This window comes from Pantherophis guttatus, chromosome 2 (genome assembly GCF_059756535.1).
Source record: "Pantherophis guttatus breed Tessera chromosome 2, ASM5975653v1, whole genome shotgun sequence".
NCBI lineage: Eukaryota > Metazoa > Chordata > Lepidosauria > Squamata > Colubridae > Pantherophis > Pantherophis guttatus.
This window is the reverse complement of record NC_142064.1, coordinates 248,580,616-248,604,682: the sequence shown is the minus strand read 5'-3', so window position 1 is coordinate 248,604,682 and position 24,067 is coordinate 248,580,616. Positions and strand designations below refer to the sequence as shown.

Genomic DNA, 24,067 nt, shown 5'->3' with positions numbered 1-24,067 from the left:
TTTCCCCCCCCCCTATTTTCCTCCCCCAAAACTAAGCTACGTCTTATACTCCGGTGCGTCTTATACTCTGAAAAATACGGTATATATAAATCTCATCTATATGCCATGATAACTATTCCGCAAGGCCCACTTTTGTGATGTACATCACTCAACCTCACTACAATAGCCATCTGCCCAGCATTTTCAGTTCTCTCTTAACAACATCCAGGTCATAAGGAATTACCAGATTTTACAAAAATCCATTCTGCTTTGTCTTACACTTCCTTGCATAATTACTTGAACATGAAGATTTTTTTTAAAAAGAGGTACTTCTGCACAAACATGTAGAGTCCTGGTTACCTGGCTGTAGTTTTTAGACAATTAAAAAGGACTGATAATAGCAATAGCACTTAGACTTACATACCACTTCATAGTGCTTTACAGCCCTCTCTAAGCAGTTTACAGAATCAGCATATTGCCCCCAACAATTCTGCATCCTAAAATGAGTAGGACTGAATTCTGAATGAATATGGTTGTAGAAGCCATGCTGTTCTCTGTGAGATGGCATTTTTGGTGCAGCTGAAGTTTGATTAAGGAAGTTTATAAAAGTTTATAAAAACAAAGAGATAAAAGAATTTTGTTTATCTCCCATTTAGATTTAAGAACTCTAGCTCAGGCGTAGCAAGATGTTGTCCATAGGCATCAGGGTGTTTCCAGATACTTCCCTTGCTGTCCACCAGGTTTCACTACCCTCACTTAATTTTTCCCCATAATATTGGGATGCTTTGACTTATTGCAAAGCATCAACATCTACCATCTTATTTATTTGCAGCAATATCTTTCAATACTGTAAAATTCCTATAGGGACCATAGGCAGCAGTCTGGAGGGCTAACTCATCCTTCAATCAACACAATACCACATATTTCTTAATAATTTACCAGGCACTTCATGGTAGACATGTTGATGCACTCCTCATGTTATCTGCAAATTTCAGAGGTGCCTTCACTTCTAGTAGATTGCCTACAGAGGCTTTAGAAAATAAAGCACATTCATATTTGTATTCGTTTCTGGAACAATATTTGCAGGATGCAGCATATGGTGTTTCAGTTTTCATACTCATGTATTCATCAGCATATTCACGAAGCATATAAAACATTGAGATTACAAGATTATTACTTTGAAGCTTTCAGATACTGTTACATGTATTTAGCCAGATTCACTGCCTAAATCCCACAGATTAGGATTTGCAACACTAAATTTTTTTTTTCATTTGTATTTGACATAAGTCTTGATTGTGACCATATTTCTGTTGCTTAAAAATAAACTGAATCTTGTTGGAGATCTCTATAGGTTCTATCTGTCTTGCTACTGAATCCTGTTCTGTGTGGGAAACTCAAAGTAAAGCACAGTGATTTGGTTAAGATTTAAAGAAAAAAAGCAAAGTGACTTTTATTAAGTAGCTTTAAATAATTTTAAAAATACCATCGCTTGACTCTACAGGGTATCTATAGTCAGTCAGTACTTACCTACTCTGGCAGTAAATATATTCTTAATCCTAGGTATCTGTCAGATAAGATTTTCACGCCTTCACTCCTCAAATCCCTCCACTGCTTACATCATTCTAGAATATAAACCGGGGTGAGGGCCCTTGTGTTGCCATGCTTAAGATAGACAGTTCTCCTATCCAATCGTCAGTGTATTATAGTTCATATTCAGGTAGTTCCTTAACTTAGGGCCAGTTGCTTAGCAACTATTTGAAGTTACGACAGACCTCCCTGGGGGGGCACTTATAACTCAGATTCGACGTTCTGATGCCCCCCTCCCCATTACAGTGATGTGGCTGTACTTTGGGCGCTTGACAACTGGCCCACATTTATGGCTATTTGCAGCATCCTGCGGCCACATGACGGCATTTTACAATGGCTTTGCTGAAAACAAGCCTTCTAGTTTTCAGCAGTACCTGACTCATACCAAATCATTGGTTGGCTTAATGACAGCAGCATTCACATAGTGACTGCCACAAAAAAGGCAATGAAATCGGGTCGGTCACATGGTTGACTCAATTCATGATTGTCACAAGTTATGACTCTGATGGGCTTATGGTTGTAATTTGAAGACTATTTTTAATGACATATCACATTTGCTTCTTTCTCTCCAACCACTTGATATATCTATATCTTTCTCCCTCTCTAGTCTACTAGCGGTAAACTAGATAGATTAGATAGATAGATAGATAGATAGATAGATAGATAGATAGATAGATAGAGATAGATACTGTATTTTTCGGAGTATAAGACGCACCTTTTTACCCACAAAAAGAGGGCGAAAATCTGGGTGCGTCTTATAGTCCGAATGTAGCCCCGCCAGCCTCTGAAACGGAGGTTTCAGAGGCTGAACAAAGTCTCTGAAACCTCCATTTGAGAGGCTGGAAAAAAGCAAGGATGCAGAGCTCACAACCAACAAACCTGTAGTGAAAGGTCACCTCTGGGTGTTTGGGAGTATTCCGGGAGGCTGATCCACCCCCAATCAGCTTTTTTCTTATTTTCCTCCCCAAAAGCTAAGGTGCGTCTTATACTCTGGTACATCTTATAGTCTGAAAAATATGGTAGACAGACAGACCGACCGACTGACCAGGACAGGACAGGACAGGACAGGACGGACAGCAATAGCAACAGTTAGACTTACAGTATATACTTCTTCATAGTGCTTTACAGCCCTTTCTAAGTGGTTTACAGAGTCAGCATATTCCCCCAACAATCTGAATCCTCATTTTACCGACTTTGGAGGGATGGAAAGCTGAGTCAATCTTGAGCTGGTCAGAATTGAACTGTTGGCAACGGGCAGAGTCAGCCTGCAATACTGCATTCTAATCACTGTGCCACCATGGCTTCTAGATAGGCAGGCAGTGTTAGGAGGGTTTGATGCTGGGTTGAATCATAATGCCAAGCCACTATTTCTAAAATAAACAATACTTGACAGTTCATAGATTACATAAATGATAGTTTGTAAGTCATTGTGGCTTGAGTCACGCAACATATGAATGCATATATATTCAGCAGTATGAATTAAAGTGGTACATGAACCATTCTATTTTCTTCTTTCTTTCCTCAGTTTTATAAACTATAGTGCAATGTATAAACAATAACATCATTCTCTTTAATTAAAGATCCAACACTAATGGATGAACCTTTCCAGTCTTTACTTTTATTTAGAAAACATAGTTTTTTTTAAAAAATATTGTTTTTATACCAAACATTGGATTTATTTTGCAAATGATTTTGCCTTGTTGGCTGCATTTGCCTGGATATGTCATATTGATACTTGAGGCAAAAATCTTGAGCCATAATATTTACTTGACCCATGTCTGTTTTGGCTGAATTTGACCAGCTGGAGGAAATTAGAGCTCTGAATACCTCTCCTTGGCTCTTTCTAAGCCATCTGTTGGGATATATATGGAAAAAAATTAATGGCATAATCAACCATTGTTGAGAACATTGGTTTTCATGACACATACTGTAATTGGAACTTTCGCCTCTAAGATTGGACTATCTTTATATTCATTTGTTATGTAATTGTTGGTTGGGTTTTTTTTTATTTCTAGAAAAGGAACTCATTGGAAGGACAAATTATTCTTAAACTGTATCTAATATAGCCTAATGCATTTCTTATGTTTAATCTATATCCCACATTGTATTGTCCACTATGCAGATATCCTCAGCTGTTTGCAGCAGGAATGTTATCAGGGGTGTTTACCACTGCAATTATGGCACCAGGAGAAAGGATCAAGTGCCTACTACAGGTAAGAGATGAAGTTTTCATGCTCCATCCCACAACTGAACAATATCTTGCTATCCACATTATTTATCTTTCTTTAGGTTAAGTGAGCATATTCATAATCATAATCTTGTTGACAACATGATTTTCTAAATTTTTGATATGCCCATGTCAGTGTAGATATGTATGTATGTATGTATGTAAAGAGAGAGGGGGAGGGGGAGAATATATGCAAACATTTAGATTAAAGTATTATGTGTATGGGAGATAAAAATGCTCAAATTTCAGAACACGTCTTGTCTCCTGTAAGTATCAGTATTCCGATTTCCTTAGCATTGTTTCATTGTAATATTAGATTCCTCTGATGGCTAAAACCAGAGCCCAGAAGTAATTAGAGAAGCAAGATAGGCAAAGTTGGAAATCTTCTTGTCTGGTTAGAGATTTAATTAATTCTGTCCTGAGCAACATTCTCCCATTAAGATTGAAAATCCTGGCATATCTATGCACGTTATATTAGTAGATGGGATCTCCTTTGAAACACACTCAATTCTGGTGACTTCATGGACAAGCCAGTGCAGTTTTTCTGGCAATAATATAAACATGATTGATCACTCCCTTCTTCTGGTAGGTCTTTCAAGGGTCTAGTCTAACTTAAGTCCTAGTATTCCTGGGAAGTGTCCCATGCAAGTACAAACCAGCCCTGACAATAGCTTTTCAGTTTAGACAACTTCACCCAAACATGCTACTTGCTGGGGCTTATACATAATAGTTGGATTAATACTGTGGCTGAGTTCATACTATGTCAAAAAATAGGTAGTCCTCACGTTATGACTGTAATTGAGCCTCACAATTACCTCCATGATGGTCATAAAGTGGCTCATCACCAGATGACCAGCCCCAATTTTTTGTAACTGTCATTAAGCAAACATCTTGGTTGTAAAGTGAGCAGGACAGTTGTAAAGCAAATGCATTCATTTCATTTATTTATTTATATCCTGCCTTTATTTTCACAAATAACTCAAGGCAGTGAACATATCCAACACCTTTTCCTCCTCCTATTTTCCCCACAACAACCATCCTGGGAAATGAGTTGGGCTGAAAGAGAGCGACTGGCCCAAAGTCACCCACCTGGCTTTCATGGCTAAAGCGGAACCTGAATTCACAGTCTCTTGCTTTCTAGTCTGGTGCCTTAACCACTAGACCAGCAGTCACCAACTGGTGGTCCATGGACCATTGGTGGTCCACGAGAAAATTATGGTGGTCCACAGAAAGATTATTTGCATTTTTTATATTGCACTAAATCAGGGGTCCTCAAACTACAGCCCCTGGGCTGGATATGTGCAATGAATGCTTCTCTTCTGCCCCAGCTCCGGATTCCCAAGGATTTTGACACACACCAACGGTCCTTATCAAAGTTATAACGTACCAAGAATAAACAAAGTCCGGCAAAGGTTGGCAACCAGCCCAGAAAACAAGATGCGATAAGACATTCACTCTTCAAAAATGCTCTGTAATAATTACACGTTGTTTCCAGCAAGAAACTTACTAACTGCATGCGACTTAAATAGGCTAAGGGAGTGGCCAATTATCCTCAAACCTTACTCTCGAGGAGACCTCCTCCTCCTGAGTAGCCACTCCTGCCTTTTGGCAGCCCTGCGTGCTCGAGCATTGAGGAGAGGCTCCTCCACTTCGCTCTCTCCACTTGAAGGAGCCTCTGGAGGTTCTGAAGGCCCAAGCTGAGTCTCTGCCTCTGGCACCACATCCTCTTCAGCCTCCTCGCTGTCCGACGCGAGCACTGGCTGCGCAGGCTGCTGGCGCGACCCCACACCAGCCTCCTCGTCATCGGGATCAGCCACGATCCGCGCAGGCCGTTGGAGGGCCACAACAGCTTCTGTTGCTGCAGAGAGTTTCCCCCTTCAGGGTCTTTTTGTGTGGGTTGAAGGGGGGCAGAAACTCCGACTTGGGGTCTGCTTCAGCCTCCTGGTGTGGGGCTTTGGGCAAAGGCTGGAGGGAAGTGCCACCGGTGGCAAGGAGCCAGAGGGCCTTGTTCCAGTGGGACTGCATCATAGCCTGGAACTGGCTGACCATCTCAGCCTGCTGAGCCTCCAGGTGCCAGTACCTGGCCTTGCACTCCCGCAGATCTTCCCTCTGCTTGGAAAGCCTATGCCCATAGTCCTCAGTGAGGTGCTTCTGCTGAGCCTCCTTCTCGGTGAGATCCAATTTGAACTGAGCTGTTTTGCCAACTCTTTCTCGTGTTGACTGCTTAGCTCCAACAATTACTTCCTATTGGGCCCCTAAGGAGCCCAGGCAGGCAGGTGAGGAGTGGCTGGCTGGGTGGGTGAGTAGAGGCCGAAGAGGCACCCCTTGATGCGAGTGACATCAAGTTGGCCATGCCCATCCAGTCATGATCACCTAGCCATGCCCACCCAGCCAGTCATTAGGCAGATCATACTAGTGGTCCGCGGGATTTAAAATTATGAATTTAGTGGTCCCTGAGGTCCAAAACGTTGGGGACCTCTGCACTAGACCAAATTGGCTCAGTTTGCAGCAGTTGCTAAGCGAACCCATTGTTCGCTATGAAGTGTTTTTTCCCCAGAAACCAGACACAAATGCTACTTTCTGGAAAAAAGTCATAAATCACGATCACGTGACTGCAGGGCATTGCAAACAGCCATAAGTGCAAACTAGTTGCTGAGTGCCCAAAATGTGTTCACGTGACCATTGAACAGCCTGGATGTTGCAAGTGGGTCATAAGGAGCTTTGGGGGGGGGAGGGTTGTTTTAACTTTGAGTAGTCACTAAACAACTGGTCATAAGTTGAGGACTACCAGTAATCTTTTAAAAATATTCATTTAATGTGTTGTGGGAATCCAGCTAACTGCACTTTATTCAGCAATTTAAGGTTAAGCAAACCATGGCTTGGCAAGATGTGTGAACCCTGTTAACGTATCAGTGAAACATGGCCAATTTTATATGTAGCTGTTATATTGTCTTTGTGTTTTTAAAACTGATTTGTTCCTTAAAGTCAAGGCAGGGCCAATTCAATGGACCAGAAGAGTCTCTTCTCTTGCTCTCTTCCTTCAAAACCTTTTCTGTGGGAATTTAAAAAAAAAGAAATTTGTCTACGATGAAGAAAAATAAGTAGCTCGGACTACAGTTGTTCCATTTCATTTAAAAATTCTTCTCTAAAGTAGCCAAAACTTCTGTTATCTAAAAGTTTTGTCGATCACAACTCCTTGTTACTCTGCTACTTGTCCTTTTAACATCCTATCTCCGTGATGGCGAACCTATGGCACGCATGCCACAGGTGGCATGCAGGGCCCCTGTGTGGGCATGTGAGCTGTCGCCCCAGTTCAGTTCTGCCGCACATGCACGCGGGCCTCCCACCGGCCAGCTGGTCATTGGGTCTCTCCTGCGCATGCGCAGAGGGTGGGGCGCATGCAGGGGGCTGTCAGCGCATGGGCGGGGCATGTGTGGGGGCACATGCACATGTGCACGGTGTGGGGCACATATGTGGGGCCCATGTGTGCATTGTATTTTGGGTGTTTGGGCACACACGTGTATGCCAGGGGTAAAATGCTCCCGGTTTGGACCAAATCACCCGATCCGGTAGCGATGGAGATGGGTGGTTCGGAGAACTGGTAGCAAAAATCCCTGTTCCCCCCGCCCATTGCCCATCTGAGCCACGCAATCATCAGAGGCTTTTTTTTTTATTTTTAAAAGCATTTTTTTCTACAACCTCTTTGGCTAAAAAAATGCTTTTAAAAGTAAAAAAAAAGTCTCTGATGATCACGCGGCTCAGCTGGGATCATCAGAGTCTTAAAAAAAAAAAAAAGAAAGCCTCTGCAGATCAGGCAAGTCAGCTGGGATCGTTAGAGGCTTTAAAAGCATTTTTTTTACAACCTCTTCAGCCGAAGAGGTTGTAGAAAAATGGTTTTAAAAGTTAAAAAAAAAAAAAAAAGTTGGCCATGCCCACTCAGTCATATTACCCCCCACACACCAAACCACGCCCACAGAACTGGTAGTAACAAATTTTACATTTCACCACTGGTGCATGCTTTGGCCACTTGGTCCGGAAAAGGTTAGCCATCACTGTCCTATCCCTTTATTTTCAGATATATTTTGAAAGTTTTCGAAGACAAAGTCCCAGTTACAATTATGGACAACGTTCTTCACAAAAGTGTCTACTGGGGCTTCTTGAATGGGTAGAGCTATTAGAAGCCTGCTGTGGGTGCTTAAACAGCTAGAAAAACTTTCTGGGAGAGATGGCAGTTATGGATTTATTTGTTTTTTTCATTCTTTTACTGTTTTGGTGCATAATCAATAAACTCCTGATTGAATCTCATCTCATGGGGATTTCTTAGGAAAAGTTTAGATGCACAGACTCATTTCAACAGTACCTTAGATTAAGGAAGACTGAATTATTTAAGGAATAGTAGGTTATAATTGATGAGGCCATTATTATTTTTTTTTAACCATTTAGATCCAAGCAGCCTCTGGTGAAAAAAAATATGCTGGCCCCTTGGACTGTGCCAAACAACTGTATCGTGAAGCTGGCATTCGAGGCGTGTACAAAGGAACAGTGCTCACACTCATGAGAGGTAGTTTGTGGAGAATTGTTCTTAAAATAATTGAAGTATAGAAGCACCCCCTCCCAATGTTTCTTTTTAAACCCTGTTTATGTAGCACGCTTGACTAGATAATTATAGAGCGGCGGTTAGCCTATCATGCAAGTCTAATCCCTGCAGAGTTAGCTGGCTGAATTAAATCAGATTTTGAATCGAAGATCTGAATTCATACATCCAGTGAACTCTGCAGGAATTTGATTTAGCCCCAAATACACCCAATCCAGAGGTGGGTTTCAGCAGATTCTGTCCAGTTCTGGAGAACCGGTAGCAGAAATTTTGAGTAGTTTGGAGAACCAGTAGTAAAAATTTTGACTGGCCCTGCCCCCATCTATTTTCTGCCTCCCAAGTCCCAGGTGATCGGGAGGAAATGGGGATTTTGCAGTAACGTTCCCCTGGAGTGGGGTGGGAATGGAGATTTTACAGTATCCTTTCCCTGCCACTTCCACTAAGCCATGCCCACCAAGCCACGCCCACAGAACCGGTAGTAAAAATGTTTGAAACCCACCACGGACCCAATCCCACATTTCTAAGGCCCCTTTTCTACTGCCATTCTGACAAACTGTAGACACGTGAGGAGAAGAGTAAAAAATGAACAAAAATGGGAGGCAGGTAGGATCCTTCAGACCTGTCCATGGGAGGTTGCTTGTGACCATGCCACCACAGTTATACAGCTAGTCCTCGATTTACAACCATTCATTTAGTGATTGTTTGAAGTGACAGCGGCGCTGAAAACACATGACCCATGACCAGTTTTCATACTTACAACCATGGTCACATGATCAAAATTTGGGTGCTTGGCAACTGGCATGTATTTATGACAGTTGCACTGTCCCGGGGTCATGTGATCACAATTTGTAACCTTCCCAGCTGGCTTCTGACAAGCAAAGTCAATGGAGGAAGCCAGATTCGCTGAATGACTGCATGATTCACTTACCAACTGCAGTCCCTTGCTTTAACAACTGTGGCAAAAAAAGGTTGTGAAATGGAGCAAAACTCACTTAACAACTGCCTTGCTTAGCAACAGAAATTTTGGCCTCAGTTGTGGTCATAAGTAAGGACTACCTGTATTTTCTTTCTTTAAAAAATTGCTCACTCTCCCCCAAAAGAAACTGAGGCCTCCTTTTCACTAGCTACAAGGACGAAGATGATAGTCAGTCAGGGGTGGGTTCTACTTACCTTTACTACTGGTTCGCAACAGGGCCAGCATGTGTGCACTCTTCTGCGCATGCACAGAAACATTTTGATGATGTCAGGGTCAATGGGCGGAGCCTCCCGCCGGTTTTATTACCGGATCTATAGAACCGGTGCGAACCGAGGGCAACCCACCACTGTAGTCAGTACATTAAAGAGCCCAATGTGACTAACCTTATGTCCAGCCAGCTAACTGAGAGAGGGAATGACTGAAACATTTTTGTTGTGTGAACAATGCTTCTATATCTTAACATAATGTTTATTTACAGTATGAAAAAAATTATATGATTGTTCAACTTACACACGATGACTCTGGGTGGCTTACAACATTAAAAATCCGTAGTATAAAATTCCTAACCTTTCCCCTGCTATAGCGGCAACAAACACAAACCAGCCACATGATCGTATCTGTATCAGTTTGGGGTTCCCATGCCTGCTGACAGAACCACGTCTTCAGGGCCTTCTGGAAAAGTATTCATGTTTCCTGAAAATAAGACTCGGTTTTATATTTTTGGGGGCTCCAAAATAAGCACTAGGGGTTATTTTCGAGAGATGTCTTATTTTTTTCTTCCATGTAAGCGAGGTCCACTTTTTCTGCTTGCTTGCAGCTGCAATTGGGGCTGCAACCTGGCTTACCTCAGGGCCTTCACAGCTAGGCCATCCATACCCCAACACCTGCCTTGCCTTGTGGCCGTGGAAGCAGTGCGCTGCTCAACCTCCTGCTCCGTTGTGGCCGCGAGCAAGCAGAAGAAGTGGGCTGGCAGTCACATGGGCTCCTGCTGGACATGGCTGCTGGTGCTGCCGCCATGAGACAATTCTCGGGGTGTGGATGGCCTGACTGGGGGCCTTGAGGTAAGCCAGAGCGGGGCACATGGGGTGGCTCCGCCATCCACCTGCCTCTCCTCACCTCATGTCGGTGGCACTGCAAACAACCAGGCAGAATGGACGGTCAGCTGGCTATGCAGGCTCTTAAGGAGCCTTGGTAGTACAGTGGTTTAATGCACCCTATTATTAACACAGCTGCCTGCAATTTCTGCAGGTTCGAATCTCACCAGGCTCAAGGTTGACTCAGCCTTCCATCCTTTCTAAGGTAGGTTAAATGAGGACCCAGTTTGTGGGGGCAATAAGCTGACTTTGTATAAATATACAAAAGTATGAAGGCTATTGCTTAACGCATTGTAAGCCGCCCTGAGTCTCCGGAGAAGGGCGGCATATAAATCAAAAATTTTTTTTAAAAAAAAGTAGGGCTTATTTTGGGGGCAGGGTTTACATTAGGCGCACACGTACAAATCATGCTAGGGCTTATTATTTTTGGGATAGGTCTTATTTTCAGGTTCAGGTTGAGAGTCAATCTTATCTGCTGGGGTAGGAGGATGATATTCCATAGGGAGGGAGCCATCACAGAGAAGGCCCTTTTTCTCCACCCCACTCCATTCTTCCCTAATAGGGTAGATGTAACTGGAAAGAGACGGTCCTTCAAATCTTGTTTTCTCTGTCAATCAAATCAAGGTCTAAAGCAGCAAGTGGAGTGCATTGTTTATGCCATTATTATAATTCTGCTTACAGAAAGCTGGCAGGTTTTATCCTTTTTGGCCTTGCCAATGTGGGCAGTTGTGTCTCTCATTTTTCTAAGTTGGCTCTGTTTATTGGACCAGATGTTCCAGCCAGTGGGATGTACTTCATGACCTATGAATGGCTGAAAAGTATTTTGACACCTCAGGGACAGAGGTAAGGAGAATGCTGGATTTCTCGCAAGAACAGCTAAGAAATTATTTTTATTCTGAAGTAAGAGCTTCATAATAATAGTTCAATGAGATGAACAAAGGATTATTGCTTTGAGTCGCTTGACACTGAGATGGGTGGCATATAAATTTAAAGACATAAATAGTGAATAATATAATTTGGCATTAATAAAATATGTTTTTAGGGATCAAGCCAGTGCATCTTATAAGGAAGACTAAGGGATTCATCAGTCATAATGTAGCATATATGGTACAAAGACAGAATTACTGGATTTCTATATTGTGATAAGCCATTGCTTGATTAAATATACCATATTTTTCAGACTATAAGATACATCCCACGCCATTGGGTGGAAATGTCTGTGTGTCTTATAGAGTGAATATTGTGGCAGGGGTGGTGGTGGTTGGTGCAGCCGATCAGCTGTTCTAGGCAGTGGGGCTCACCACCTATCGCCACAGCCTGTTCGCAGCGAATGGCAGCGAATGGGCCACAGCAAATGGGGCAGCGATGGGCCGTGGCAAATGGGCTGTGGCGGTGGTTAACGGGTCGCGGAGGCAGAGGCAGATTTTTTATTTATTTTTTTGCTTTCCTCCTCTAAAGCTTATGTGTGTCTTATAGTCCGGAGGGTCTTATAGTCCAAAAAATACGATAATTTGTTGAATAAGCCACTGTTAACTATAATTCAATACTTTCATGTCAAACATTTTAATTCACGGATTATATGAATCTACATATGGTTAGAAGCTTTTATTCTAACAACAAATTGGAAAAGGACATTTTCTTCTTTCAGCACAGTACAGTTTGAAGAGTATCAGCCTGGCTTCTTGCTGAATCTGTAGCAATTTGAGTTAGATTGGCTACTTCTGACAACATAAGTCAATTGTACTATAAATTAACCTTGATGTGCCAGTGGTTGTAGCAGTAACTTTTTCTACAGAGATCCTGGCAAAGAAGTAGCCTTCTGCTGGGCAAAGACAGGTATTCCTCTACTTACGGCAAAATTTCTCTTACTAAGCATGACAGCTGTTAATGAGTTTTGCCCCATTTTATGACTTTTCTTGCTACTGCTGTTAAGTGAATCACTGCAGTTGTTACATTAGTAACACGGTTGTTAAGTAAACCTGGCTACCCCATTGACTTTGCTTGTTAGAAGGTCGCAAAAGTTGATCATATCACCCCGGGACATTGTAACCGTCATAAATGCATGCCAGTTGCCAAGCATCCGAATTTTGATCATGTGACCATGGGGATACTGTAACGATCATAAGTGTGAAAAATGGTCAGAGGTCACTTTTTTCAGTGCCATGGTTACTTCTAACGGTCACTAAACAAACTGTTGTAATTCGAGGACTACCTGTACAGCCCATTTTGAAGTAAAACTGCTGACTTCACCTGAAAAAAGTGCTTCAGAGGTGGGTTTTAGCAGGTTCTGACCAGTTCTGGAGAACCGGTAGCGGGAATTTTGAGTAGTTTGGAGAACCCGTAGTAAAAATTCTGACTGGCCCCGCCCCCATCTATTCTCTGCCTCCCGAGTCCCAGCTGATCGGGAGGAAATGGGGATTTTGCTGTAACCTTCCCCTGGATTGGGGTGGGAATGGAGATTTTACAGTATCCTTCCCTGCCACGCCCACCAAGCCACGCCCACCAAGCCATGCCACGCCCACCAAGCCACACCCACAGAACCGGTAGTAAAAAAATTTGAAACCCACCACTGAAGTGCTTGCCTTTGCCGCCGCCCCCCTAGTGAGTCTGAATGAGATGCACCCAATCTTTCTTTTCTTCTATTTCTTTTTAGTAGCCATTTTGATGAATTCATGCTTGCCCTTTTTCTGTCCATCTCCTGCTTTCCACAGTGTCAGTGACCTCAGTGTACCCAGAATCCTCTTTGCTGGAGGCATGGCAGGGATCTTCAACTGGGCTGTGGGAATCCCTCCTGATGTGCTGAAGTCAAGATTCCAGACAGGTGAGTTCACTGAGGCTCTCCTAAAGACGATAGAAGGCAGATTTAAAAGTACCGTAGGATTTGTGGAGAAAAGTTTTCAATAGGTTTTTATGCAAATAGTCCTCATATAGCAAATCACCTTGTTTAGCAACCATTCTCAGTTACCAGCATAATAGCCATGGTGGCGCAGTGGTTAGAGTGCAGTACTGCAGGTTACTTCTACTGACTGCTGGCTGCCTGAAATTTGGCAGTTCGAATCTCACCAGCTCAAGGTTGACTCAGCCTTCCATCCTTCCGAGGTTGATAAAATGAGGACCCAGATTGTTGGGGGCAATATGCTGACTCTGTAAACCGCTTAGAGAGGGCTGTAAAGTACTGTGAAGTGGTATGTAAGTCTAAAAGCTATTGCTACCACAGTGATAATGAATCCTTGCATTTATGACCTTTGCACGTCTGTAATGCAAAGGGAAGCTGAAGTAAGATGGCAAGTACAGTTGTGGTTTCACTTAGCAACTTCTCTGCTTAATGACCAAGTTGCCAGCCCCAACTGTGGTCATTAAATGAGGACTAGTTGTCAAAGCTGTTCAGAGCAGTTCTTACTCCAAATACTTAATCCTTTCCTATTAAATCAGGCAAAACAATAATTGAAATAGAACAATGTTGTTCAAACATCTTCTTTGCCTGCTATTTTATACACACACACACACACACACAAGTTTTGGTGTATTTGGGTCTTTTCCCGTGTAAGATTGAGAGTATCTTGGCGACGTTTCGACGAGGTCCCACTCGTCATCTTCAGGCTGGTGTCTACGAAAACATTATGTATGTATGTATGTATGTATGTATGTATGTATGTATGTATGTATCTATGTATTTCTCTTTAGCCAGGTTCTTCCTATGTAAACCAAGATTTTTATGCAGTCCTAGTTCAGTGAAATCACAATCCACTAGTTTCTAGGCTTTTTTCAGGCAGCCAGCAAGCTCCCTGCTGCCCATTGGGAGACTAAGGCTGAACTAGGGCTGATTAAAAAACTTGGTTTACATAGGAAGAACCTGGCTAAAGAGAAATACACATAAAGGCCCACGAAAAGAAAAGAAAACATATACATACATACATACATACATATATATATATATATATATATATATATATATATATATACACACACACACACACACACACACACATATATACACATACAGTAGAACCTCTGGGCACAAACGCTTCTGACCACGACCAAATCTGGTTCTGACCAAAAAATTCACTTTTTTTTTTTTTTTTTTTTTGCGGCCGATTTCCTTTCGCGCCATTTTTTTTGTAAGCGCCAAATTTCCAAAATTAGGTTTGAATCACGGCCAAATCAGGTTGCGACCAAAGTTATGGAACGACCAAAGTTATGACCAGAGGTTCTGCTGTATTGAGGTGTCCTAGGTGCCCTCTGACATTTGCAAGAAAACAAGCAAAGAGCACCAAAAACCTCTTATTTCAACCCTGAGCTGCAAATATTCTCTTTTATTAGAGGACCATGGAGGGTTAATATTAACAACTCTCCTTCTTCCTTCTCCATTCTCTGAACTGCGTTGTCATCTGATTGTAATCCCATGAGAATGCACATTTGAAGATTAGATCTTTTAGCACACATTTGCTTATAATATTTCCTGGAACTCTTCTGAAAATCATTCCTGGGCAACAGTCCATGACAGTCTCTGGTTTAAACTGGTGTTAGATGTGGTATTTGCATTTTCTTAGGTGGGTTGGCTAAGGCTAATGGTGCAGAACACACTCTCATTGTTCTGCTCCATTCCCGCCTCTCTTCTAATTGCTATCTTTAATGTGTATAATTCTCGTCACCATGGAAATTGGAGTAGAAGGAGAGTACAGTACAGTCCTTGTTAGGGATAGTCTCAGTTGGCACTCGATTGCTGTTACAATAAGTGATAAACATAACTTTATGACCAGTCTTTGCGTTTTAGGACATTTACAGATCTGTAAAGCAAAGGAAAGCCGCAGTAAAATCATGAGCACAGTTCTAGTTTCACTTAGCAACCATTTCACTTACCAATTGTGGCCCCAGCTATGGTCACTAAAGGAAGACGATCTGTAATCCCATCTTTCATCATACATTAATCATTTTCCATAGCAGATATGAAGCTGGTTCTTGCAGTTGGGTTAAAGATTGAAAATCACACTTTGCTCAGCTATAGTAAATATAGTTGCCTCCAGGCAAAGAATTTGGAAGTTCTATAAAGTACCGTATTTTTCGGAGTATAAAATGCACCGGACTATAAGACGCACCTACTTTTTTTGGTGAGGAAAACAAGAAAAAGAAATCTGCCTCTGCCTCTGCCTCCCGGCAATTTTGCCTCGTTGCAGCAAACAGCAAACAGCCTGCTTTACTTTCATTTTCGTTTTCAGCATAGCTTGATTAGCACAAGAAAAAAAAAAATCTGCTCCAGCAATTTACCTCCTTGCAACAAGCAGCAGAGGCCGGGCAAAACAACTTGTGCTAATTAGGCTGTGCTGAAGCTAAAAGGAGCTGTTTTTTCTTGCTGCTTGCTGCAATGAGGTAACTGCTGGGAGGCAGAGGCCAAAGGGTGGGGGCCAGTGGGTGGGCGGGGCTACATTTGGTGTATAAGACGCACCTAAATTTTCACCTCCTTTTAGGGGGGGAAAGTGCGTCTTATACTCCGAAAAAGACGGTACTATAAAAATTGCTTTTTTTTTTAGGTCCTAGTCCTAGTCCTAGTGTCACATAGCTGAGAAGCTACCATGTTTCCCTGAAAATAAGACAGGATTTTATTTTCTTTTGACTCCCCAAATAAGGGCTTGGCCTTAGTATCGTGTGTGTGTGTGTGTGTGTGTCTTATTTTGGGGGTGCAGGAGGCGGCAAGCGTGGGACTGGATGTCCTGTCGCTGCCGTCGCCTCCCTTCCCTGTTCTTCATGCCGGCTGAGTGTCCCAACATGTCCCACCCAGTGGTGGGTTGCCCCCGGTTCGCACCGGTTCTACAGAACTGGTAATAAAACCGGCGGAAGGCCCCGCCCACCAACCCCGACGTCACCAAAATGCTTCTGCACGCGGCCCTGTTACGAACCGGTAGTAAAGGTAAGTAGAACCCATCCCTGGTCCCACCCCACCCCAATGGCAACAGCAGCCTGGCTGCTTTCCTTCTCCACCGTCTCTTTATCGAAAGGGGTGGCAGGTGGAGTGGGGAAAGAAGCAAGATGTGTGGAGCAAGACATGGCTCCCCTTGCCGTCTCTTCTTCCCCCCCCCCACTCGCCGGGCATGAAAGGGGCTCCTGCCCCTTGCTTAGCCATCCCCGTTAGGGATGCAATTTGGGGGTGGCAGGTGGGGCGGGTGAGAAGTGGGACGCAGGCCTTAACTTTCAAGCTCCGTCACTTTCCTCGCCGTTGTGTCCAGGGAAACACACTGTAAAAGAAAAACTTCTCGCAACTTCAATCAAACTTCTTGAGGGGCTAGCTTATATTATCGCATGTGCTGAAAAGCCCGATTGGGCTTATTATCCAGACATGTCTTATTTTCGGGGAAACACGGTAGTGAAAACAAAATTGAGCTAAAACTTTTCGGGATTCTTTTGAAGATTAGTGACCTAAATGTGCTTTGCAATTTGACAGTTCGATAAATTTAGAAAGATTTTCTTAATTGACCCTTTCCCTGTGTGTGTGCTAGCTACAATATAATCAGTTGCAGTAGTGTTTCTCAAACTTGGCAGCTTGAAGACGTGTGGACTTCAACTCCCAGAATTCCCTAGCCAGCCTGCAGGGAATTCTGGGAGTTGAAGTCCATAGATCTTCAAGCTGCTGAGGTTGAGAAACACTGAGTATTTGCCTTGACTGAACAGGCAAGTGACTAATTATAAGATTATTACAGATACGCCTCGACTTACTACTGGTTGCTTAGTGACTCTATGAAGTTACCCGTGAACCATTCAAAAGGTACTTATGGCCCAATTTCATAGTTCTGATGGTCGGCCCTGCCTCTCTTGGTCACATGACCGCATTTTGGATGCATTTATAGCTGTTTGCAACATCCCACAGTCATGTGGCCACAATTTACAATATTATTGCCAAAAGCTTTCCTTTTCTTCCAGTTTTTAGCAAAAACTCCCGATAGTGAACTATGGATTCACTTAACAACTGCTGCCAAAATGGTCATAAAATCAGGTTGTTCACTTGATGACCCATCATGACTTACCACTGTATTTGGCAGGCTCCATTATGGTCATAAGTCAAGGACTACCTGCAGTTGTGTCCAAAGTTCTTCATGCGAGAAATAGTGCTTCATAGGATGGACATTAGTGAAAACTTTCTCTCCTTTTCTTCTTTCTTTCCTTTTTACATTTATATTCTTTTGCCAGTTTTTATTCTCTCCCTCTTTTACGTTTGCAAAATAGGCTGTGTGCATAATTGGCTATTAAAATGTTTACTACAAAGAGTGTGTCTTACTTTTTTTTTTTTTTAACTGATGTGGAGGGGAAGTTCCATGCTTCACAGTCTGCCCGGAACACAAGTTTCTAATCCCTTGTGCATTAACAAAAATAAATAAATTTCTACCAAATCGATTGGACAAGAGAGATGAGGCAACTTGTCATTCTGCCAGTCTCTTGGCTCCCACAGTTTTGCACAGGAAGGAATTTTTTTTCTTTTTTTCCCATCAGCAATTACTGAAACCAATCAGGCTGTTGAAGAAGAAAGAGTTTTCAAGCATTCTCAGTTAACCCTCTCACTTGCTTCCTAGAAATTCAGGCACGTTGCTAAATCTAAGACTTCTGTAAGCAGTAGGGGCAGGGACTATTGCCTTGTTTTGGTACTACAGAAATGTGAAAAATCTTCCCTCATAGCAGTGGTGAAATCCAAATTTTTTTACTACCGGTTCTGTGGGCGTGGCTTGGGGAAGGATACTGCAAAATCCCCATTCCCACCCCACTCCTGGGGGAAGTATATTGCAAAATCTCCATTCCCACCCCATTCAGTGAGAGGTGGTATTTGCCAGTTCTCCAAACTACTCAAAATTTCAGCTACCGGTTCTCCGAACTGCTCAAAATTTCCGTTACCGGTTCTCCAGAACCTGTCAGAACGTGCTGGATTTCACCCCTGCCTCATAGTAATAGTTTATTTTATTTATATTTACTTATAAAATTTATTGGCTGCTCAACTTACCAAACGGTAACTCTGGGCGGCTTACGGTCAGAAAAATGTGTTTATACATCTACATGAAAACATAAATAAATTCTAACCAAAGGGGACCCATGGGGAAGGCAGGGAGTTACTCGATCGACCACCTCCATTGTGCTGTTCCTCCATTGGGGGCCCAGGCCAACTGGCAGATCCAGGTCTTTAGGCCTTTATGAAAGGATAGAAGGGTTGGGGCCAACCTCATGTCGGGAGGCAAGATGTTCCAGAGGGCAGGAGCAACAGCAGAGAAGGCTCTTGTCCTGGACCCTGCCAGTTGGAATAATCAGGTTGATGGAACCTCCTATATCGGCATCAGTGGGACGGGCCAATCCCAGTGAGGTGAAACAGTCCCTCAGGTAACCTAGATCCATGCCATGAAGGCAGTAGTGGGTTCCACTTACCTTCGTTACTGGTTCGGAATTGGCAGTTTGAGTGTGCACGCGCTTACCTCACTCATACGCAGAGCGTCTGTGATGATGTCTGGGCGGGTTGGCGGAGCTTCCCGCCACTGCCACTACTGGTTCGCCTGAACTGGGCCGAACCAGTGGAAACCCACCACTGCATGAAGGGCTTTAAAGGTGATCACTGACACCTTGAATTGCACCCGGAAGCAGACGGGCAACCAGTGCAGCTCATGGAGCAGTGGTGTTACAGGAGCCATTCTTCCCCCCACCTAAAATTGTCCGCAGTGCTGCATTGTGGACCAGTTTTAGTTTCCGACTGCTCTCCAAGGGTGGCCCCATGTTGAGCATGTTAAAATAGTCCAACTGTGAGATGATTAGGGACTGAACCATTGAGCGCAGGGAATCAATTAACTGTTGTTAATTGAGGAGCATTATGGCAAGAGATAGAAAGAAAGATGATTGGGAAAGAAAGAGGAAGTTTGATGAAAGCCTCTTGGGGGATGAGGTTCACGAAATGTGTTTTGCGTTTTTCTATAGCTCCTCCAGGGAAGTACCCCAATGGCTTCAGAGACGTCCTGCGGGAGCTTGTTCGAGAGGAGGGAGTATTATCTCTGTACAAGGGATTCAGCGCTGTGATGATCAGAGCCTTTCCTGCCAATGCAGTAAGTGAATGCTATCTTTGACTTCCGGTTCATTTATTTATTTATTAAATTTATTGATTGCCCATCTTACTCCAAGGTAACACTGGGCAGTTTACAATATAGGTAAGTCCTCGACTTACAACAGTTCATTTAGTTACCATTCAAAGTTGCAACGGCACTGAAGAATAGTGACTTATGACCGTTTTTCACACTTATGACCGTTGCAGCATCCGCATGATCAAAATTCAGACGCTTGGCAAACCGATTCATATTTATGACGATTGCACTGTCCTGGGATCACGCAATCCCCTTTTGCGACGTTCTGACAAACAAAAGTCAGTGGGGAAGCCAGATTTGCTTTACAGCCGTGTTACTAAGTTAACCACTGCAGTGATTCGCTTAACAGTTGTGGCAAGAAAGGTCGTAAAGTGGGACAAAATTCACCCCACAAATATCTCACTTAGCGACAGAAATTTGGGCTCAATTGTAATTGTAAGTTGAGGATTACCTATATTAAAAAGATAAAATTTTACAAAACCTATACACAATAGGAACTAAATAGTAATAATAATAAAAAAATACACAACCCTAATTAAAAGATCAGAAGAGCAGGAGTAGGATGAGCGGCGGGAGGGGGGGAAGAGGGATCCGTTATTAGTCTGTCAACCAGGCCCGATGTGCAGGCCTCGCATTGGAGCCCCAAGCCAGCTGACAGAACCAGGTCTTTAAACCCTTGCGGAAAGTCAGGAGGGTTGGAGCTGACCTCACTCCAGAGGTAATCTGTACCAAAGGGCAGGAGCAATGGCAGAGATGGCGCTTCTCCTCTTAGGAATAGAATAGAATAGAATAGAATAGAATAGAATAGAATAGAATAGAATAGAATAGAATAGAATAGAATAGAATTTTTTATTGGTCAAGTGTGACTGGACACACAAGGAATTTGTCTTGGTGCATACGCTCTCAAGTGTACATAAAGGAAAAGATACATTCATCAAGAATCATGAGATACAACACTTAATGATAGTCATAGGGTACAAATAAGCAATCAGGAAGCAATATCAATATAAATCGTAAGGATACAAGCAACAAAATTACAGTCATACAGTCATAAGTAGAAGGAGATGGGTGGTGGGAGTGATGAGAAGATTAATAGTAGTGCAGACTTAGTAAATAGTTTGACAATGTTGAGGGAATTATTTGTTTAGCAGAGTGATGGCGTTTGGGAAAAAACTGTCCTTGTGTCTAATTGTTCTGGTGTGCGGTGCTCTATAACGTTGTTTTGAGGGTAGGAGTTGAAACAGTTTATGTCCAGGATGTGACGGTATCTGTATATATTTTCATAGCCCTCTTTTTGACTCGTGCAGTATACAGGTCCTCAATGGAAGGCAGGTTGGTAGCAATTGTTTTTTCTGCCGTTCTAATTATCCTCTGAAATCTGTGTCTGTCTTGTTGGGTTGCAGAGCCAAACCAGAAAGTTATAGAGATGCAGATGACAGACTCAATAAGACAGAAATGTAAGGAGTGAAGCCTCCCAACAGATCCATTGGAAAACACTTTATTTTTTTATACATCTGGCCAATTTTACACCAAAAGTATAGTACCTTTAGTTAGACTTCTATATTGGTTTATAGGTTTATTCAATTCTATTAGTTGAATTTAGAAGCCATTTCAATCATCTAAGCAACTGTAGCTATTGTACAGCAATACAGGTAGTCCTCGACTTACAACAGTTCATTTAGTGATCATTCAACAATACTGAAAAACGTATGACTGTTTTTCACAATTACAGCCTTTCCAGCACCCTCATGATCATGTGATCAAAATTCAGATGCTTGGTAACTGGTTCATATTTATGACCATTGCTGTGCCCCAGGGTCGTTGAGATCCCTTTTTACGTCCTTCTGACAAGCAAAATCCGTGGGGAAGCCAGATTCAGATACCAACCTGGTTACTAACTTATCAACTGCAGTGATTCACTTAACAACCGAGGTGAGACAGGTTGTACAATGGGGCAAAATTCACTTAACAATTCTCTCACTTCACAACAGAAAGTGGGGTCAATTGGGGTCGTTTAAGTCAAGGACTACCTGCACTAAAACAATAAAACAAATAGAAAACAGTAATCAATGAACCACATGCTTATTACAGATAGTCCTCATTTAGTGACCACAGTTTGGACCCGCAGCCTGGTCATTAAGCAAAGTTGCTATTGAAAAGACATAAGATCCAGTGGAAATTTCTTGCAGACAACTGGAAAAGCTGATTATTGTTAATTTTTCTACATAGAATTCAGCATTTCCGTGCATATTATTCTGAATGATTCCCCACCCTTCCAAAGCAGCTTTTGGAGAAACAAAATGCCAAACTGATATTTTGTTTTCCTTCCTTCGTCTCCAGCAGGTCTCCTTTGAGCAATGTTCCACTTGACTGAATGCCTAGCTATTATATATGCCCATGCAGTATTTTTATTGGAGACATTTCAAAGGTTAATGTTGAAACAGTCCATTTTTTGTGGGTATTATATCTATTAATTATGTAGAGCAATTCATGCTGTGAAACAGCACATTATTAATGGAAACTCTTCTATAGGAAAATATATATACCGGTATATAAAATATTCTGCTAAAAATGTGAACAATGTGAATTTATGCATATACTTATATGTATTTTTTTTCCAGGCATGCTTCCTTGGCTTTGAAGTTGCCATGAAATTTCTTCACTGGATCGCACCAGGTTTATGATGACCGAAAAGTACGATCCTAAAGGAACCCGAGGGCAAGGAAAAGAGCTGCATTGTAATTGCATTGGAGGAGAAAAATCAGAATTATGAAATAAGCTATAAAATGACTCATTTTCTATTAATCTTTTTGCCTTACGCTTTCTGGGTGGTGCCCTTTTGCCGTTTGGAATCTTGAGCCAAATCTCTTCCTGTGGAGAAATTCAACAGGAGTTCACAATCACACCCTTGCCTTCTCAATTCCAAAGTACCAAAGTGGTTATGCTGTTGATAGAAGACTTTGCTGCTATTAACAGGTATTGATGTTTAATTCCCCTCCCTCCATCCCTCATTTTCCTGTGGTGAGCAAAGGAAAATGATTTTAATTTCCCTTTTTATATTAATTTTTAAAAATGCATTGCTGGTTATGGTACCAAAGACATTCCAAGAAGCAATGGGATGTTGGGACCTGGCCATAATGTATTTAATTCTCAGGATAGAATTTAAGTAATAGATAACACGGATATAAAAACATGTGATTGCACTTACAGGTATTTGGTGCTGTTTGCCATGGTTTCTTCTTAGTTCCTGTGGAGTGAATGGGAACATCTGAACAGTTTTCTATTTCTGTTCAGGCCTTATTCATGCCTTGCTTATACAACACAGTTGTAGTATGTATTGACCATATGAGCCTCATTTTACTGCCTTGTGGTCTCTGACCCAAAATCCATGACATACAATTGCTTCTTTGATGTAATTAATATAAAAAGAAAGCCAGCTAGGAGAATAATGCAAAAATTAAACAGCCTTAAAGTCACCAAATATAAATAAGTATTAAATTAGTGAAAACCTGCTATGTGTTTGTGTATGATGAAAAACCTCAAATAAGTGAACAGCAGAAACTGGGGGGGTAAATCCCAATCATTTTGGCTGGAATGGGCAGTCAGTCTAAAAAGGCCTTTCTCTAAATTCATCTTTAGTCCTTACTAGATAACTAATGATATCTTGGGAGGCAGCTTTACAAGAGGTGGACAATCTTCTTGTACATAGCATGCCAAATTATGTATTTTGGTATTCCTGGTACCTAGGAATGTACTGCAATGGTTCCAAAGCAATTTGTGTTCTATCCCAGCAAGCTTCTAAAGTTGGAGCGGCCTGCAATAGGATAACTAACTACAATGCCGTTCTGTTTTAATGTGATCCTCTTACACTCATATGGGTTTTTAAGTACATCTCATGTACAAACAGTGTTTACAAAATGTTTCACTGGAACATGTTTAGGACTCAATAAAAGTTGTATATTGGTTTTCTTGTTTGTTTTGCATCTTGAAAAAGCTATATCAGTACTGGAAACATGCCTCTTTTTCATAGCATTCTGGCAGCTTGAAGAAAAGAGTCTTTGTCATTGGGAAGGGGCTGAGATGTTTGTTAAATTGTATGTGTGAGTGCAGCAACAAAAAGTTGCAGAGTGGAGTGTTCATAAAAAGTTTCATTCTTTTATTCGTTTTAGGAGGATGTTCAAGGCATTTCCATCTTAAATTGACATTTGGGGAATTACCTGTTTTCCAAAAAAATATCTGTTTGAGCTTTATTGAAATATGCAATTGTTTTGCTATGTAAGAACAATCAGATTCCAAATATCAAGAGAATGTTGTTGAATGTAATGAAGTTTGGTTCTACATTCGATGAAGTATGGTGTGGTTTGGTTAAATTTGGTTCTACCATACATTAAATTGTGATGTATGTATTAATTTAGTTAAGGGAGAAATCTCCTGTCTTCAGTCCAAATCCCATTTTTTTGTAGCCCCTCCTTCAGACAGAAAGAAGGAAACAAGGATTATTTGATATCAAGA

The 24,067-nt window shown here is 42.1% G+C and overlaps 1 protein-coding gene across 1 annotated transcript in view; it reads left to right on the top strand.

Moving 5' to 3' along the window:
- Positions 1-23,520, top strand: part of SLC25A20 (solute carrier family 25 member 20) — a 33,424-nt gene extending 9,904 nt beyond the window's left edge. The window contains exons 4-9 of the mRNA XM_034431685.3: positions 3,689-3,779; positions 8,237-8,354; positions 11,228-11,300; positions 13,169-13,278; positions 19,395-19,519; positions 22,177-23,520. Coding sequence (XP_034287576.2) covers positions 3,689-3,779; positions 8,237-8,354; positions 11,228-11,300; positions 13,169-13,278; positions 19,395-19,519; positions 22,177-22,239 — 580 coding nt within the window. The 3' untranslated portion in view covers positions 22,240-23,520. The remainder of the gene's footprint in view (positions 1-3,688; positions 3,780-8,236; positions 8,355-11,227; positions 11,301-13,168; positions 13,279-19,394; positions 19,520-22,176) is intronic.
- Positions 23,521-24,067: the final 547 nt, after the last annotated feature.